We start from the raw sequence: 21099 nt of genomic DNA, 5'->3' as shown, positions 1-21099 counted from the left end.
AGGATATTACTTACATGAAGATTTAGCTTGCTGCAGACACTTTATTCACAATTGTGTCTCTGTTTATCCAGTAACTTGTTTATTGTCTTTTTATGCAGTTTCTGATATCTCTTAGTTTAGTAAAGGAATCAAGGTAAAAAAAGCATCTTGAATTAGAAACCTGGAGCTGATCTCACCCTTATCTGGCTGCTCTCTCTATTGCTAGTTAATTATCAGAAATGAGCAGACTCAGGTCTTCTCCTTCCCCTTTTAAATGCCATAAATACTGATTTCCGTGTGCCCAGATTTATGGTACTTAACATAGTGGTGGCAATTCTCCTTTTGTGTCTCCCAACCACTCCTATCTCACAAAGAGGGCATGAGCAAGAGGCCGTTTGTAATGATTACATTTGTATCCCATGCTTGCTCCAAGGAGATCCTGTGTTCTTCCCTTTTTATTTTGACTTCAACCATAGGACATAGACTGGACTAGAGATACTGGCTGACCCACAGTCACCCAGTGAGCCTCTTCTTGTGACTTCAATGTTTTTACCACTGAAACCAGCACATTTTTTCTTGAATGAAAACCTGACCTATAGATGTGGGAACAACTACAACTGGGTCTTCCTAACAGCATTATCAAGCCACATACTGCATTTTGGATTCTAGTGAACTCCCATGCAGAGCACTTTGCAACAATCCAATCTGGAAGTTACCAACTATGGAGTACAGTAGCAAAGTCATCTCTGTTGAAAATAGGTTGTACCTGGGCATAGGCACTACTAGCCACCAAGGCCACCTAAGCCTCCATTGTCAATGTTGGACCAAGGAGTACCCTTAAGCTATGGAGAGTCTCATTCCAGCAGAGGTCAACCCCATGGATGACAGTTCTTGCCACTTCTTGTGATTTCAATGCTTTTACCACTGAAACCAGCACATTTTTTTCTTGAAAGAAAACCTGACCTTTAGATGTGGGAACAGCTACCACTGTGTCTTCCTAATAGCATTATCAAGCCACATATTGTAACAGAATATCACTAAAACAAAAATATACCAAGTAAGAGAATTCTATTATGTTTATATTTGTTGTTTAGAGAATAAAAGTGATGGGCATTATGTAAACATTACAGCTAAAAATAAGGTTTTTAAAAAAACAATACAAAAAAAGCTGAAGGTATGTTTTAAAACAGTGCAAAATGAGCACCTAAGGCAGAAACCAGCGGGAAAAACTAGGTGAAACAAGAATGTATTCAATTGTTTCCCAAAAGTACAGATAGCGGGCACCTTTTGTATCTCAACAGTTTCCACAAAACATGTCACAAGCCAAGTCAACAGATCACATGCCAAGTCTAGGGATCGCATAAACAGTTGAGAGATTCCATGCCCCACGGTAGATTAACTCAGTGAAAAATTCCAAATAATAGAGTAGGAAGAAATCACAGATAATGTAATCCAAACTTCTGTTGATTCTTTCACCCAAATCTTTCCCCATCCCATTCACATTTAAAACACATTGCTTTAAAGCTGAGGACCTTTCCCTCTTGGATCTTGCTTTTACTCTTGCTTCAACAGTCAGCTGGCAACTACTACTTACTTGTGTTTCAACCCCTGCAGTTCTGGAGGTCACACCAATATTTACTGCCCAAGCCTCCTGAACTACAGAAGCAAAAATATAGCTGTTTTCATGCAATCAGATTTTTAATCTTATTGCTTGTCATATTTTCATTCTTCATTATGTGAAGCTACACTGTGTCTACTTCTGAACCTTAATACCATAAAAAAATAGTGCACAATTATTAACCTTCATTCTATATAGTATTTGTCATCTAAGCTGCACTATTCCAGCCTATTAGAAATCCTGCCAAACATATATTTCAGTATTATGTATACTTCAGCCTTTGATATGCTCTTTCCTAGTACACAGGCTAATTGACAAGATAGAAGGCATCAGCCTCTGAGGCTAAATTCTGAATCCCTTGTGGAATTGCCAGTCTTCACTCCTTTCCATCATTCATAGCACACATGGAATTTGGTACTCGTACCTTAAATACAGATTACTTTTGAACTACTTTGTATTGCAGACTAAATGGAATTGAATAGCCTGTTCTGCTAAGCAGGATTAGATTTCTTCATCGTTGCCTCTTCCGTAAATAATGCAATATAGAATCCTTCTGAAGCTAAACTATGTACTGTGTTTGCAACAAGGTTATGCAACTGAAAAATTGAACTAGAGATTGTACTGTACACATCCCAAGAGTTTGGTCTTAAATGTCTCAAATATATTGCTATATTTAATTGTTCTCACAGGGCATACAAAACCATGCCCAATGCACACTAAATCTACGTGCCAGATACTGTACATTTCATGATATAGTACTACATATTTTCAACAGCTTAAACAAAATGTCCAAAGAAACGTATCTTGTATAGAAAGTCTATTTCCCCCCATGCTTAGTATATTTATATTGTTCTGCAGTTAACAAGGACCTCATTTGAAAGCGTATTAATTCATGACAATTTAATAGCTAAAAAGTTTTGTCTAGCAAGGTGTTTTAAAACAGACCACGGTTTCCTACAGTACAACCAACATTTTCTCTAACCCATACTTCCTCTAATATGGGAATAAGGAGAATGATAGTTACTTCAAAGTATAAGAAAAAGTATTTAAATATGTGGCCTGGTTTCTATTTTAATAAAGACTCCCATGTTTATTTCAAATAGCACATTGTTCTTATCATTACTTCGGAATGAACTACAAGCTAGCAAGCCTATAAAGCAAAATGTTTTGATTCATGTACTTCTGGCCTTGTTTCTTGGTCTGCCCCAAAAGTGTAACCTCACATATACCTATGCAGAATAAAATTTACCTAAAATTAGGGCTGCAAGTTCCCAGTCCCAACTCTTGCTAGGATAAATGGCCATTGCCAACAGTTCCACTAACCTAACATCACATAATACAATGACAGCAACAGAGACATGAACTATTAAACAAACAAAATTAGGATCAGAATCTAAATAGGGATAAATCTTGGTACTTCTGCTTTCCTGATTTGTTAATCAAACTGTCTTTTACATTACTATAAGCAACTTTCCCTACACAGAAAAAGGATGTTTTGTGTAATGCACTAAAATGGGGCACAATGAATAAAGTGTCCAAAGGTGATTACGGGGGGGGGGATTATGTGACTGTCTGTCAGACTGTGGCACAGAGTACAGGTCAATGTTTCAAGCATCCAAAGCAAATGCAGATACATAAACAGAGATGGCATACATGAACAGAAGGTATAAATACTGCAGAATAGCAAGAATAATATGAAACATAATGTCGTTCACATGGATACACTGAGCAGGATTGCATGTATGACCTAGCAGAGAATTTAATGGAATTCTTCAAGGATTTTTCTCATGCATTTCTCTAAAAATAATTCTGCTTTAAAAATCAAGTTAGCATATTTAACAACTTTATAAGAGCAGCACTATTTTTGGACTCTTGCACAACACAAGCTTTAACAGTGGCTATATTTGTCTCAATCTGCTCCTCTCTGAAGCATGTAAAATAAAATGTACGACAGAAACCTGCTTTGCGAAAGAAGGATGACAGCAATGCACACACAAAAAGCCCTGAACCTCTGGCTCTAGTGGGAAAAGAAAACTATATCATTGCCTACCTTCTGTTGGCGATGTTTTCAAGTGTCTGCAGAGGCCCTCAGTGTCCCCATATGTCTCTTTAATTTTTACTACTGCTTCTGTTCCTCGAAGTTCCATGAGGGAGCGCAGATCCAGAAGCGTGCACCCAAATTCTCCTGCATGATTGGCCTCATTTCTTTGGTTCTTTGAATAAAAATCGCTATTTGTCATGTCACCCATTGTTGCTGATGGTATTGCTCCACACTGCACTGTATGCAGCTCGAAAATTTGCAAGGGTGGAAACTCAAGTTCCGGCCTAAACAGTAGAACGAATCCACTTTATGCCGCTAGTAGTAACAGTTGAGAAAGCGAGGAATGACTGATGTGTCTCTGTCCACAGAATGGCTGCTTTCAAGGTTGCAGACCAGTTCCACCCCATTCACCGTTTCCCATTATGCTGCACCCAGGCTGTTGGCATCTACATGATCATCTCTTCCTTCAGACCTTAAGAAATAAATACAGAGCACACGTTAGAAAACGGAGCAAGATGCACTGAAATTTTTTCCATCACCAAACCATGAAATGGGGCTTAAAAACAGAAGCCCATCACACAGAAGGCTTTACAACAGCCCTGTAAAGATTTCACAAAAATTACAGTATTAGCTGGCTCCACAGAACTAGCTGTGTCACCCACAAGGCTCTTTCCAGCTCCAGCAGCAATAGCGGCAGTCCTTACTTTAATCAAATCCCGAGCGCACAAGCTAAATGAGATGCCTCATGAATATTAATAAGTATGCCATTAGCCCAACAGCCTCTGGTAGGGGCTCTTGTTCACACTGCTCTGTCAAACTTTCATCTGACAAGAACACACACACACACCTATGAAGTAATAAAAATTAATTGAGAACTATTACTTATGCTTTCATCCATTATAGAAACTGTTTTTCAGTTCAAGGAAAGTGAAATTGAAAACAGGGCATTTTCATTTCCAATCTGGAATACATTTAAATAAATTGAGCTTTGCAGCTTCGAAGATAAACACAAACATGAGGAAGATAAAAAAAAAAAAAAACACTTGAGTGCTTAGACTAAACAGCAAGTCCTCTGTGTCATACAAATGGGGAAAGTTGCTCTCCTTCAGCACCACCTGTTATCTGACTCACCAGCACATTTGATACCCTTACTTAGTGAGAGCTGAATATTCCTTTGCAGAACTCCAAACAGGCAAACACACCTACCTTCAAGGGACTTTAATGTGCAATAGCCAGATACACAGAGATTATCTGTGAGAAAAAGCAGTTATTTAACATATTTTCTCTTTCTCAGACACATATACTAATGAGCTCTGGACAAAATGCTGAAGCTAGCTCTTATACTTCGCCACGGAGAATTCAGCTAAGATTAAAGGGTTTTGTTTTCTTTAAGTGGTTTAGTGCCTGTCTATAGTTCGATAAACTCAGACCTTTGAAAAGATTTTTTGCTGTTCTGCACAGCTGAAAAAAGACATTTTCAAACCCTAATATGACACCTTTTAGAAGCCACATGCATGCATTCCTCTTATAGAAGGAATCCAAGGATGTGTGAAACACACAGGAGAATTTCTGCAGTTGTTATTATTTTCCTGGACCAGAGCAATGGATGTCTGTGGGAGTTTCACTGGCTCAACAGAAAGTCTGTCAGACTGCGTGGGAACACAGATTGCTCATCACTTCATTAAATATATCACTTTATCAATTATTTCATTTAATCCAGACCCAGATGTCATTGCAAAAGTGTTTTCCTCTTCTGGTTGCATTATCTCATAGTTTTTGTAATTAATATATTTCACTTCCCACTTTCCACTCTAACATAAAAAAGTAATCAAAACAGATGGGGAAGCACTTAAGGACTCAACTGGACATAAAGTAGGAAAGAGCCTCCAGGATTAAACAAACAAACAAACAAACTTCAATGCAGCTAATTTGATTGGGGAAGTGTTATTGATGGGACGGGGAGCTGTCCTCTTTTTTGCCAGTCCCCCACTCCAAAGCACCCCTCACCACCAAAGCTGCTATTTGCCACAATGAGAAAATGTCAGGGATTGCCAACCATTTTAGGTGACATTTGAATTTTTCATGAGTACAGTGGATACCACCCCCTACTTGCTACTTCTTTGCCCCTTTCCTGGACCAACCCCCACACATATCAGGAGACATAAAGGGGGGGAAACATGTACACTTGCGCACACATACACACCTCACTTTTCTAAGGGTTAAGGGGAAAAGTCAGATCCAGTAGACTTCACCTGAGCCCTGGAAAAAATGGGAAAGAGCACGAATCTTCCTTCAGCTATATGTACTTTTCAAGGTAACCACCCTCACCACCTCATGACCAAGGGGCAGTGAGGAAAGGAGCTCAGAGGCTTTGCTGGCATGAATGGAAGACCTCAGTGGTGCCCCATTGCCCACAGACACAACATTGGTGACCTCTGCTATAAGTACAACAGGCAAACTGGGGGAGTGGCACAGAGGGGCAAGGGTTTGACATATCCTCCACAAATGCAGCTTCTCTGACCAAATTTGCAGCCCCATGTGATACTATCTTTTTAATGAAACAGCAACAGTGATCCTGATCCCAGATCCCCTGGTTTAATTTGATCCTCAATATTCATACTTGTAGACAGGTCTGCTAGCATGAAAACTTATGTCAGACTGGATGAGATCACAAGAAGTCTCTGAGCCTAAAAAAGATTAATATCTCACGAGAATTCGACATATAACACTAAAAACACAGGAATATTTTTGAATATTCACTCGATTTGATTGATGTGTTGCATTTTCCAGTTCTAGACAAATATTTCATATGGTATAGTCACATATTTCATATTACCACAGAAATAGAGCTGCAGCCTTAGATTCTTCCTTCACAGCATATCCTTTCAGCTTACATAGGAAAATATCCTTATATGATAGGATTTACACATCCCTAGAAAAGCGTCTGTGCAAAAGTGATGTACCACTACATTCTTTGAAGTAACTATTAGTTGAAATTTGGGTAATGAGTGCTTTATGTAAATACACCAGTTGCTTTTCCTTAATACCATTAATGTTGAATTTTCATACAGAGAATTAGAGAAGCATCTACATTCCTCACAGGATGTTTTTCAACAGGATAGTGATGCGTACAGTGTGTGTTCGGTTCACACTTCCATCACCGTGTATGCATATTTGTTCCAGCTCTTGTAAATATCACTGAGTCATTTTTGTCAGCCAATGTCAGCCAATGATACTGTTTTCTCACATCCAACGAAATAATTTGCCTGTTTAATATTTTATTTGACCTTCAATTAAATATTAACCAACAAAAAAGCAGCAGATAGTCTACTCGTGGGACTACATACCTCTTATTAATGTTTATCCATTGGCTAGGGGATTCACTTAATGGCACAACCCCCTGGGAAATAGCATATCTTGTGTTTCTGGAAGGCAGGTCATAAAATGCAGAAAGCGCAGAGCATGACTACCATTATCCACTGATAATGCAGCTCTATAATCCCATGGAACAAGATATGCAACTTTCATTCGATCCTGAAATCTCTTTTATGAAAAGGCCAGGAAGTCTGCCAAGGAGCCTAGCAGTTTGCTGTAACTGAAACAAACACTGCCCTCAGACTCTTACTCAGTGATTAGCGCAATTGCTTCATAAAAGGCCGGGAATCTGAAACAAGGAATCAGAAGCTCCCAAAGACTTGGAGTAGTGACATTCTAGAAGACATTTTAAAAGTGGAAATATGAATTATCCTCCCTCAATTTACATTTCACTTGCCTAATTAAGTTTCTGTTTGCATTTGGAATGTTAGCATGTTGATGCCTGCATGTGTGGGCTGGGATCCAAAGAAAGAGCAAACTATTTGTGATTCCAAATATGTGAATAAATACATGAAGAAGTGAGGTACCACTGTCATCATTATCCTGGTCCATATCAACAAAATTGGGTTTCCTGCTTCTCTCCTTCTTCCTGTATCCAATTTAGAAGAAAGTTCTTTGACAAAAGGAGTCTGTCATTATGTATTTCCACAGTGTCAACTAAATGACCTCCAATCTCAACGGAGGCCTCTAAAGCTCTATTAGAGTACAGCAAATAATGATTTCTTATCATTATTTCTTCTTTTGCCTCAAATTGCTCTGTCACAGTTTGCAGCAGGCTTCACTTAGATGATGATGTGTTTTAGAATGCAAAGAAGAAAATTAAGTAGGTCCAGCAACTCTATCCTAATATTGAACTCTCAATATTTAGACAATATTGATATAAACAAGAAAGATCAGACCAATTTTAGCTTACTTCAAATATCGATATGCTGTTGAACTAGATTTTGCTTTTATAAACAAAATAGATTATGAAAATATATAATTGCACATTGGGGAAATTTTATGGCCCTAGTCTTTATCCTGTAACCCAGCAGTCTTACCAGACTATTTTTGCCCCCCACTGCGATATATTTACCAAATTCCAACAAAGAGTTTCCTTAAGTAAAGTGGTCCAAAGTCATGACAGCCTCCATATAGGCACATATTTAGAACCTTTCACAGATGAAAATGATAACACTTTTGTAACATTTGAAGGATCACTTTGCAATCTCCAAGCTCCATTGTTACATATTGCTGAATGCCTTCACAGCTTGGCCTTATACAGGGGTACCTCCAGTTGCGGACGGGATCCGTTCCGGAGGTCCGGCCGGATCCCGAGGTTTTAGCAACCGGAGAGACTGCTTCTGTGCACACACGCGTGGCGGTAGAGTGCTTCTGCACATGCGCGCGGGGCAAAAACCCAGAGATATACTTCCTGGTTTGCCACTTACGTATCCCAAAGTTTGCATAACTGGAGCGATACGTAAGCGGAGGTACGGCTATATTATGGTCATTTAACCTGCAACCCTAACCTGGAACAGTCACTAATATAACTTTAACACTACAACTCTTCTTTCTTGCATCATTCAAAAAATACTGGGCTGCCAATTGCCTACAAACAGTACACACTAGCAATAACTCACATCTAATTAAAATGAAGAGATTTTGGAGAGCCACTGCCAGTCAAAGCAGACAATATAGGGCTAAATATACAAATAGTCTGACATGATAGAAGTCAGCTGTCGATGTTTTCATGCTCAACAAGCTGTTCTGAACTTCCCTTATCAAAAGAAAAAATCACCCTTGTAAGTCTGTAGATATTTCCAAGGACGTCTACAGTACATTGTCACTAGGATGAAACAAGCTTGGAAAGGACAGATAAGGCTGCCTTTTACTAATGTTGCAGAATAAGAATCATGGAAAATCTGACTCAACTCAAATGTTATTGTAGAACAACCAAAGAGCTTTTCTTTCTTCTTCTTTTTGTACCAGTCAACAAACTATGTGTGCTTAACATCCATGAGATTTAAGTGCATGTAGCAAGTGTGAACTGGGTGTTTAGGGGCCAAATAATGAGGGGGATCAGATATTTAGGATATAGGCATAGCAAGATTACAAACAAAAACAATGCTTGTTCCATCCATATTAATGGCCATAACACAACAGTATGAACAAGGGAACCAAACATTACATACATACGCCATTTTAGCAGCGCTCAGAGAAGGAGCAAAGTAGAAGCAGAAAATACAATCAGGAACTGCAACAGCCACATGCTACCCACAAATGGAGCCAATGAACTCACTGCAATGTGGACACATCCAGCCATACACCGCTGCATCCCCCAACTTGCAGCCTGCTTGAGTGCCCTTTATCAGCTCCTGTGGTGCAGGCAGAAATCACTCACTACTGTCAGGCCCTAGGCTTCATGACAGGCATGGGTCTGGGTCCCCTTAAGCTTCTCACATTCATAGCTTCTGAGCACTATTTCTGATCCTGTATGTGTGGGTGGAATGATAGTGTTTTAAAACACTCTGGTTTTATCTATTAATGTTGTTTCACTTTGGTAACAAAGCATTCTTTCCCCACTTGAAATCAACGGCACAGACATCCCAAAGCACAACTGAGGGATTTCTGCCACTGATGCCTTGTAATTAATTAATTAATTAATGCTAATTAGTGGGCAATCAGGATCAGTAGGTGTTCCTAGACACATTGGTACCTCGGGTTACGTATCCCTCTGGATACGTAATCTTCAGGTTGCAAACGCGGCAAACCCGGAAGTGTATACTTTTGGGTTTTGCCGCGTGTGCATGCGCAGAAGCGATCTGCGCACATGTGCAGAAGGGCACCTCCGGTTACGGACTTTTCGGGATACGGCCGGGCCTCCGGAACGGATCCCATCCGTAACCAGAGGTATCACTGTATTGGAATAAAGGGCACACCTATTTGCTAGGGTGGAGACTGAGAAACAGCTTTACAATTTCAATCTAGCCAGAGGAACAGAAAGATTGATCCTGTGTGCATGTTCCAGTTTACTCTGCACCCAGTGCACTCTCACCTCTCACCTTTGGTTTAGGAAGCACTGTATGTGTTACATTAGCTACAACCGTATCTATGATGCAACTATCCTGCTATTTCTTATAAAATGCTGCATTTTGATTCATTTCCCACTCAAACCAGCAATGATCCTAACTGAGGGGGCAAATGGCCTAGCCTTTGTTATCTCTCTCTCTCTCTCCATGTGGAATTCAGTTTGTAAGGAGCTCAGAGCATGGCTTTAACCAGCCTCTTTTGTTTCAGACCAGAATGGAGTCTAATAGTAGCATTTTCCCCCTCTACCAATAGTTTAGAAACATTTACCTTCTGTAACTAAGCAACATTTTGACTGCCTTTGCAACTTTTCGGATTGCTATATGGAAAAGCATGACTCTGACCTTTGAAGGGTTTTGTAAGTAAACCACTTTATGACTTGCCAAATGTACAGTCTATCTCTGTGCTGGGGAAAACTTGGAAGGAGCTTCTAAAACTGGACATTTGGGGAGTCACTGGAGAGGGAACATTTTAAAGGTTTTACTGGCTATATTTCCTTGCTTTGCTTTGCTGCATGTTTTGTGATGTTAAATATCTGCTGAGGTTCTCTCAACCAAGCAGTACTTGCCCCAAACTTGGGTCTTGATTCCAACAAGTAGCATATTCTGTTGGCATAGCTCTATCAGTAGAGTAATTTTGCGAGTGGAGGGGCTGGAAATGGCAGCATCAGAGATGAATCTGGGAAGGAATGGGCTTAGTCTGAAACCTAAACTTACTTAGATCTTGCTCCCATCTTCTATGGCAGTGTATAATTTAAGCTAAAAACCGATCTGAACAACTTTATAATCAAATTATACTGGTCCTACCTCAGTGTTCTGATCCTCAACTTCCTTTCATCTCAGTAAAAAAATAAGCAGTGTCACAAAAATAATTGTGCTTTATTCTATTTTTGTCTTTCTCCACCCAACCTGATATTAAATTTAATTTAAAGGCAAACTAAGGAAAACTGTACCAATGAACCCTTGTTAACTTCAAGATCTTAAATTGTTGTTTAAATTGGAAAAGCTGTAATTAATCCAAGCAACTAACCAGTTCATAGAAGAGAGAAATTCCTGCTGCGAAACAAATATTATTGTGTGTTTAGAAACTGACAGAAACCGCATTCATCTAAAAAGTGGAGCAAACGACAGATAATGCAGAAGAAATAAGAGTGGATAACAGTAGCCATTTGCTCTTCCTTATACTCAGTGCTTTTCTTCTAGAAAAAAGCGAATGCTGGTACTGGATACCTTTGATTAATCTCCTTGTGTGGTATAAGCAGTGGGGTTTTTTCCTGGTGGTACTCGAACAAGTGGAAAGCAATTTCCCACTGCTTTTTCAAGGTAATGGTTTCATATACCACTATAGATGAGAGAAATAATACTCCATAAAGATTCCAAAGATCCCTAGAATGCATATAATTTATAAAGTAATTATCAAAACAACTGGATGCCTCAAGTATCTAGGAGTGCCTACTCCTCCTGGACATGTGGCAAAATAAACTGCCAGGCATTGCAAGGAGCCAACATGCTAATTTGTATTTTGTCCAAAAGAAAGGCGCTGAGTTGGAATAATTTTCAGCGCCCTCATTCATCATTGCTTTCACTTGCACGTAGCCAATCAAATTTAGTAACAGATGATGTTACTAAGTGGCATTGCATTGGCTCCAAGATTCTTTTCCTGTGCAGCGTTTTGCTGATATTTGCCCATGTGCACTGATAAAATACCATAGGTAATCTTGATTTGATTGTATCTGCAACTAAATCAAAAGCCTATTTGTGTGTTCTTTACCAATATTAAGGAGTGGACATGCACGTCAGTAAAACATTGCACCAAAGGAATATTACTTACCATCACCTTAGGATTACTTTGTATCTCAGTAATTTCTTAGTCTGCATTTTGCTACTACTAACAGAAAGCTACAAATTAAATGAGAGATGTGGAAAAGCTCTACATGCTCCTGAATTGCATAAATTTTCCTAGTTCAACTAAAATCCAAGTGGAGTGGAACACCGAGCAGAATGAGCCCACAAAATGAGCAATTTTTTTTAAAAAAAGGAGAGTAATTCCTTCATCATATTTCCTGCCAGTAAAGAAGCCCACTGGGTGAACTATTCTACACATATTGTGAGAATGAATTATCTCAGGAGTGCAATCTCTTATCTGACCATTTCCTTTTGTTTTGATTCATAAAGAGGGGTGAGCATGTGAAATGTATAAAGAGAGCACGCCAGCAGGGTGGGCTTGGGCAAAGGAGGACCCTTTGCCTATATTTCAGCTTGGGAGATGTCAGCTGCGAAGTGAGAGTGTGGAGTGTCCTTGAATTAGGAGCCAGGCTGCAGCACTCTTTGAAAAAATAGGCGATACCAAGCAGAATGGATTAATAGGAAATAAAACGCAATGAACAATGTTTATTTATTTATTACTGAAATGGAGTTAGGAGTAATGGCCTAGTGTTTCCTCTCACTTGGGCATCAACTGAGTGCTATGATTTCCCTGTGCTCACAATTGAGTTACTTACTGGTTCCTTCAAGGGCAAGGGCAGTGTAAATCACCATTCTCAAACCAATTAGTGTTGTTTGCCAGTGAGAAACATTACCTACCTGAACTGCCTTGCTATAGAAAGTTTGAAGTCTCCAGAGCTATAGTCCATTGAGCCATGTGAATAATTCCACATACAGATTAACTTCTGCAGGCATTTCCAATAACTTTTGATTTGACAACAGTATCCCATTGCCAAATATTAGGACTACAAGCTTTAAACTGTAAATGAATCAACTAAAGCAGAGGTGGGGAGTTTTTCGTCCTCCAGATGTTGCTGGACTACAATTCCCATAATCCCTGGCCATTAGCCACACTTGCTGGGGCTGATAGGAATTCTAATGCAACAACACATGGGGGGCAGGCTCCCCACCCTTGACTAAATACTTAGGCTGCAACCCTAAACACCACCACCACCCTCTTAATATTGATGGTTGTGGGGAGGGGTTAGAAACAGCATAGCTCCTGCTCACTGGCCTCCACTGGCAGACACAGTGTTGTTGATTGGTGGGGCTCCACTGTTGCAGAGCCCAATCTCTACCCAAACAGGCAGGGCTGGGGCAACATAGGGCTGACCACAGGTCTGCTGCATCTGACATTGTTCCAGCTTCTGGAGAGGGGCCTGATCTGGAACACTGCTGGTGTGCCAGCGTGGAGCTGACTCAGCAAAAGACCAAACAGCAAATTCCAAAACACCCACCTGCCCTGATCAGAAAGAACCAGCAGTGCTTTCAATTAAATGGTGGCTGTTCAGTTCCAGTTGTCCCTGGACTGCTCTGCCTGTTGATTAGATGGTACAGATCAATACTAATTAGTGCAACTGAACCTTGTGTTTGTATTTGTTTTATGAGGGGTGGGGATTAGGAGTTTACATGGTTCTCGCACGTTACTATAAAAAAAAGGAATGAAAACCAGTGCAAATGCTGCAGTCCTGTGCATGCTTACTTGGGAGTAAATACTGTTAAACTGAGTGGGACGTATTGCTGAGAAAACCTAAGACAATTCTGCAACAAGCACCTTGCCATCTAAAAAATGAGAAAGGTGTTTGGGTTTTTGTTAATTGTAAGTAGACTGTGTCTCAAAAAAGTCAGCTATACCAAGGCCTTTTTTATAATGGGAATTTATTTATTCAGCTGATTAAATTCAACCAACATATTGGTAAGAGGTAGGGGTTTATCAGCAGACAGCCTGAGTAAATGCTCTTGTTCATTTGATCTTATAGCACCAAACAACATGCAAATGATTCTACTCTACCTTCTAAACCAACGAACCCTCTAAAATTTACAGTAATAAAAGTTATTTATTTGTATGACTTCTTACCCGCCCTTCACCATAACATGGTGTTACAGCAACAGAAAGTGAAATTATAACAACATAGCATATCCAAATGATATAGACATCTGTGCCCTCTTTTGCAAGTGGGTCAGGAGGTGCAACCCACAGTGTACCAGCCCCAGAAAATTCTGCTGCCTTCCCTCCAGAGTAGGACCGATTTCAAGGACTGTCCACCATAGGAGTAGCAGCACTTTGCCAGAGGGAAGTAGAACTGAAGCTGGGTCTGCCCATAACTACTGCAGTAATTCTTACTGCTGGTGACTTTCTTGCTTGCTCTGATAATCGTAAGACAGAAATAGCTGAGAATATCCCTCATTATATTTTACTGCACTACCCTCTTCAAGCTTTGTCCTTGGAGCAGCAATTCTGTGTGCTGTGCTTCTAGCCTGTTGCTCTAGCCTATAAATTGCCTTAACGTTCCCAAAATTTCCTTCAGGTACTTATTCTAATGACAGCATGTGGAAATCACTGAGATTTCAACAGAGAGGAAAATGAGGTTTCACATTCATGAAATTCCCAAGCCTGTAGAGACTTGAGAACTGAATCCTAAGGACGACGTCACTTGGACTTGGATGTGAGGTATAAAGGCAACTGCACATTCAAAGAGATTGAAACTCTTGTGCTTTTATTCCTTTAATTTTTATTTATTTGGCTTGCAATCCTATACTCACTTACCTGAATGCAATGGGACTTGCACAAGGTTGCAGTATTAGTCTTTTTATAGGCTGGCCTCAGAGAAAGGCTCCCTGCATATAGAACAATTTAAGATAAAAATACAGTTTTTTAAAACTCCATTAAAAGCACTCAGGAACAGAATCTATTAAGATAGCTATAAAGACAACACTATAACCAGTTCTAAAACAGACTGGGAAGCTTGCGCAAATATAGAAATCCTTGCTAGGTGCCAAAAACACAACAAAGTTGGCACCCACTAGGTGAGTTTACTGGAAAGGGCTATACCGCAATTCAGGCTGCCACACCTGAGAAGACACTCTTCCATCCCTCCCTCTCCTTCCCTCCTTCCCTCGCAATGCCTAACCTCAGAAGTCAGGGGGCCTTGAAGCAGGCCTTCTGTTTAATCAATGTTTGAGGCAGATTCATGGGGGTGGGAGAGCAGTACTTCAAGCAGCCAGTTCCTTGACTGGCAGTTATGTACCAAGTTAGGATGTCTCTAGATACTTGTTTTCAGGGTTCAGTATTAGTGGCCTTTCCACTCTCTGCTCAGTCAGGCTCTGTGAAGTGCAAGGAAGGAAAATTGGTGCTTCTTGAACCCTTAACAGCTTATAATATCCTGCAGGAGAGAATGGGTGTCTGGGTAGCTGAACAAGAACATTTTGTAGCATTTCTGGCTTGGCATAGCTATTTAGGAACTCACATTCTCTAGCAACTGTTATATATAAGTACCGTATTTTTCGCTCGATAACACGCACCTGACCATAACACGCACATAGTTTTTAGAGGAGGAAAACAAGAAAAAAAAATTCTGAATGAAACAGTGGATGTATCATTTTTGTGCTTCATGCTGCGGCCACAGACATGTGATTTGACGGTGAGTTTGGGGTAGCCCAATGCAAAGATCCTGAGGATCCATGTGGATCCATGCTTTGTAACCACGTTTTTGCACCATTGCAGCCCCAGGCAACAGTGGGTGCGTGATTTTTTTGGTGCAGGCTGTAGCCATGGACATGCTATGTGATCTGATGGTGAATTTGGGGTGACCCAATGCAAAGATCCTGAGGATCCATGTGGATCCATGCTTTGTAACCACGTTTTTGTACCATTGCAGCCCCAGGCAACAGTGGGTGCGTGATTTTTTTGGTGCAGGCTGTAGCCATGGACATGCTATGTGATCTGATGGTGAATTTGGGGTGACCCAATGCAAAGATCCTGAGGATCCATGTGGATCTGTGCTTTGTAACCACGTTTTTGCACCATTGCAGCCCCAGGCAACAGTGGGTGTGTGATTTTTTTGGTGCAGGCTGTAGCCATGGACATGCTATGTGATCTGATGGTGAATTTGGGGTGACCCAATGCAAAGATCCTGAGGATCCATGTGGATCTGTGCTTTGTAACCACGTTTTTGCACCATTGCAGCCCCAGGCAACAGTGGGTGTGTGATTTTTTTGGTGCAGGCTGTAGCCATGGACATGCTATGTGATCTGATGGTGAATTTGGGGTGACCCAATGCAAAGATCCTGAGGATCCATGTGGATCCGTGCTTTGTAACCATGTTTTTGCACCATTGCAGCCCTGTTTTTGCATCAGATCATTGCTATGTGATGTGATGGTGAATTTGGGGTGACTCAATGCAAAGATCCTGAGGATCCATGTGGATCCGTGATTGGAACCACGTTTTAAGTAGGGAGGGAAGGAAAAACATAGAAGCGACAAGGAGAGGGGTGTGCAGAGAAGCAGCTGGCTAAGAATGCAGGAGAGGGGTTTTACCGGAGGGAGGAAAGGAAGGCAAAAGTCCCCCCCCACAAGCCAGCCAGCTCTCTCTCCCCCCCCCCCCCAACCTGCATGTTGCCTTCGAGTCCCAGACGCACGGAAAGGAATTGCCTGGAGGGGAGGGGTTTTCTCTGCTCTTTGTTCCGTTTGAGCAAACACAGTAAGGAAACAGAAGCGGGTGGGCAGTAAGACCCTGAGGCAGAATGCAGGAAAGCAGCAACTTCCTCCTTTCCTCCCTTCTCCGGACGATTTGATATTTGCCTGATTTATGCCTTCACTCGCGCTTGTCAGCTCCAGGGACCACACATTCGCTCAATAACACGCACAGACATTTTCCCTTACTTTTTAGGAGAAAAAATCTGCGTGTAATAGAGGGAAAAATACGGTAATCAACAACCTGGATTTGAATGGTCAGAATAAAACTACAAAATAGACCTGTGACTCTAAAGGTTTGAAGAAAATTAAGGTTATTTTACATTTTCATCACTCAAATCTTTCATTCCCCAAAATACTGGTTTTTAGAGTTTTTTCAACTGCGGGCTCCAATTTATTGCATTTTTTACCATTTACTATTTTACTATTTACTATCAGAGGCATTAAATCATCAACCACTGGGTATATGGAAGTACAATATTTTGCATAATGTTGATTATTAACACAACACACACATATAATCAAGACATTCTAACAATGCATGGTAACCCTTCTGATGTATAATTCATTCTAATTGAACAGAATATTTAAAAAATAGGTTCCCTCCCTTACTGGCTCAAGAGGTAAATCCAGCACTTTCTTCAGCCAGAACTTGCCGGAACTCAGTTCCAGCACCTCACAGGTGGGTTCCATTGCCATTCTAAGAGAAGAAGGGAGGCACTCATGGTGAGTTCTGGCACCTCTTTTTCTAGAATAATAGCACTGGGTAAATTATTTACCTTCTTGAAAGCACTCACATAAGCACACACAACCACTAGCACCTTAAAGCAACTCAAAATGCAATTGTTCTTCCCTTGCTCTGTTGATGTTCTTTACAGTGGAAAAAGAGTTCTGGTCAGAAATCATAGGGTTTTGTTAAGCATATCACCATTACTTTATTTTCTCATGAAGCAATGAAATATGTGCATTAAGCACTGCAGAAATCAAAAAGTGAGAAGGTGGCCACCAAGTGGACCAACAAATTGCAGAAATTGGATTAAGAAGGCAAAGAACATGTGAGACTATTTAAACAGTCACAACAGCATCTTACCTTCTTCCCTTAAACCTTCCAAAGGCAACAACACCATCTGTGTGATGATGAAGCAAGCCTTACTTATTTAGAAAGGGTGTGTTTGATCTCCACCCCTTCTTCAATTTTTTTAACTGTACACTACCCTGGGAACAAAAGGTAGCCAGTGAAGCAGTTACGCTACAAAAGAACAAAGGGGTTTCCTGATGTAATATGCATAGTGAGGAACTGACCAAGTCTGGCTGAGTTGTTTTAGTCTAACAGTAAATCTCAAAGATAAAAAAAGCAATCCTGGTCTGCCAACTCCAAACATTTCACAATTCTTTTTCCAGCATTCAATACTTGCTTCTTTGAAGGACCCTCTGCAGGAAACAATGGACCACTCTAGGGTGCACAGTAAGCTAAATGGATTATCCAAGGAATGCAGACTCTCTGCTGTGGCTGCTGGCCTCTGTGAATTCAGGCTACAAAGGTCAAAAGGCCCAGTTCTAATTCTGAAGAGTATCATGAAGTAGAAAGCAAGTTAGGAAGATTTAGCAGATGCTACTTTAAGCATCTCAAAGCAGTCTAGATCCTCCTTAGGAAAAGTGCTACTGACTCCATCCTTTCATCCTTATCACATATAGCAAAAGTATTGAGTCTGCCAAGAAACCTTTTTAAAGCCTCTTAACGCGGGGGGCGGGGTGGAATATATGTTTCATTGGTGGAGTGGAAAGTAGAAAGAGAGAGAGAGACCACATGATTATTTAAACAGAGCATTTTATGTAGCAAGGATTAGTATCTAGAAGACCACATGTGTGCTGGAGTTATCAAGAGGGGCTTCCTATTTTCACCCCATTGAAGCCCATGAAACCTACTTTGTAAGTCTGCTAGCTCCTCTGTATTGCCATTCAGAGTGGGGCTGCAACTGACAGAGAAATCAGTTGCTACCCCAGGCGCATGAAGTGCTTTGCATGTATGTGCCTATGTGTCTTTTTGGATATTAGACATCGTCTTGGGCCACACACACAGTAACCTGCTTGTAGCACCAAAAAGCAGTTTTTCTTAATGCAGAATCCTTCATGCTCATTCTCAACATGGTACCTTCCATTTAGATTGATTCTAGGTCCTGCTGCCCACAAGGGTGGGTGTGGTAACCTGATATGCATTTGAAAACCCTGCCCTTGATTAGGTTATCTATGCTTTTTCCTCCATCCATGTGTTCAGGTGGGACGCAGAAGTGTCTGCGGACAGCGCTGGCTCCCAGCCTATAGAGTGAGATGAGCGCACAACTGTAGAGTCTGGCAAGACTGGCCCGTACGGGCAGGGGTACCTTTACCTCTATGTGTTCAGGTAATTGAAGAAAGAAGTGTTTGCAATCAGGGTATAAGTCTGTTTTTATCTGTTTTCAAATGTGTACACTTCAGGGTAATGCAGACTAATGAGCTTTTATCATTTTATCATTTTATCTGCAATGAGCTTTTATCAGAATGAAACCAGTTTCTCAAGAAGCAAAAAATATGAAATAGATCTAGACCGTGTGTGGACTAGGTAGAATATACAAGTATTGGTCTCCACTGATTCTAGAATAAAATGTTTTGTATATGCAGATGTGGAACAGGCATCATATGTTATGCCCACTACACATGGCCCATACATTTACACCCGGTGATGCACTTATGGACTGCTTGTTCAGTCCAGATATGGCAGGATTTTCAGCAGGAAATTATGAAACATTAATTTGGATCAACAAAATATTTTACCAGGGCCAAAGGTTTAACAGCAAACACCACTATGAATTTCCATTATAGACAGGGAGACTCTGATTAAATATAAAAAAGCTTTCTTAATTCTTACAGAATTGAAGGAAAACATGCTCTCTCACATACTTCCACAAACTGTTCACAAACATTCTCACACACTGACATTTATTACAGGAGAACAGCTTGGTGTTTTGGACCTCCTTAAGAGCAGGTAGAACAAATAGCCATCACCAAAACGACAAAGAAGAGACAGTCTCAAACTGATGTTTTTAAAAATTGATTTTTTTTTAAGTGACATGTGCTATGGTTAACATGTCAACATATAACCTTCCCCACAGTGAAAATAAAAATCCTGCAGTGTTTTGGTCCAATGAGGTAACCACAGGGGTGTATTCAGAGCACCAAGGCATGATATCGGCTTATTCGGTGCAGCATGAGATCAAGAATGCTTATGCAAGGGCTATTTCCTCCTCACACTGCAGCTTTCTGCAGAAGAAAGGGCTCTTTTGAGGGTCAAGGGGCCCTCAGAAAAAGCCAGGAAGTGTGGTAGCGGCAATGGAGAGAAGGGTCAGGGACATCAGCCAGAACCAGCTTGCACGAGTGAAGCTCCCAACTCAAAGGAAAGGCTTTTTTGGGTGCAATAAAGAAAAGGGGATGATAGTTTTCCTTGCACTTATGCTGCATTGTATATAAACCAATATATTGAATCATATTGTGAACATCTCATATTGCAATTAAATTTTTGGAGCACCATTTTGTGGCTTTGCCTCTTTTTTTGTGACTTTCTGGCTATTGGTAAACCAGTACAGGAAACACAGTGATCGAGGGCTGGGAATTGGGGTAAGAGACTAGAGAGCCACAGGCACAGCCAACGTAGATCAAGGCAAGGTCTAATCCAGCTGATGAACACTACTCCTTTAGCTATGTCTCAACAAACAATTATTTGCACTGGATGGTATTAGGTCCCTTATATCATGTGAGCTCCTTAGAAAACAATTTTACGGTCCTGTGGTCTACAAGATTTGTGTGCAGCTTTCATCAGGTGGTGTGGGGGAAAGATGCTTTTTAGAATAGCTGTGTGGTACAGTATTCCTAGTTTCTTGTCACCAGGGTGATTTGAGAATGTTATAAAGAAAGATAAACAACGTTGACTTTGTTTTGGTGTTTGTATGATTTCCTGTTCAGGAATGCTACAAAGCAATTGCTTTCACTATTTCCTCAGATCAGGGTATTTGCTGTAATCATTTGTTTCCCCCAAGGAGACTTATAAAATCATAGAATTGTAGCGGTGGGGGGTGGATCCTGGGAGTCATCTAGTTCAACCTTCTGCAATGCAGGAATCCTTTGCCCAACGTGGGGCTCGAACCATTACTTTGGTTATTAATTGTTAAATAGTGGGCAGACGACACAGCGATTTCTCCAAAGCAGCTCTTTATTTTGTAAGCTGGAATAGAAACTGAACAGCAAACAGCTCAGCCGGCCTGCTTTTATAGGCAGCCAGCTATCAACATTGTAGCAACAACAACCCAGGGTTTCCCGCCTAAAATAACTGACGTGGACCTGAGTGAAAACTATCTACAGTATCCCCCTGCTGGCCCAGGGTGAGAACTTCAGTACATAACATTAATCACTTTCCAAAATCATATGTAATGGAAAGACTGCCTGTAAAGATAGTTTGGGAAATGAAATGAATCTACATTCGGGCCAGGCAAGCATAGCCTACTGCACCAAGATTGCACCAGATGAACTG

General features: G+C 40.7%; 1 protein-coding gene across 11 annotated transcripts in view; it reads right to left on the bottom strand.

Moving 5' to 3' along the window:
• Window positions 1–21099, bottom strand: part of ATP2B2 (ATPase plasma membrane Ca2+ transporting 2) — a 387126-nt gene that overhangs the window by 136176 nt on the left and 229851 nt on the right. For all 11 annotated transcript variants that reach the window (XR_008329003.1, XR_008329002.1, XR_008329001.1 and 8 more), the window contains exon 4: window positions 3648–4110. Coding sequence is in view for 8 of the 11 variants with exons in the window: in XM_053377652.1 (XP_053233627.1) it covers window positions 3648–3846 (199 nt within the window). In the remaining 3 variants the exon portion in view is untranslated. The remainder of the gene's footprint in view (window positions 1–3647; window positions 4111–21099) is intronic.

The sequence above is a fragment of the Podarcis raffonei genome, chromosome 2 (genome assembly GCF_027172205.1).
Source record: "Podarcis raffonei isolate rPodRaf1 chromosome 2, rPodRaf1.pri, whole genome shotgun sequence".
NCBI lineage: Eukaryota > Metazoa > Chordata > Lepidosauria > Squamata > Lacertidae > Podarcis > Podarcis raffonei.
This window is presented reverse-complemented; position numbering and strand designations above follow the sequence as displayed.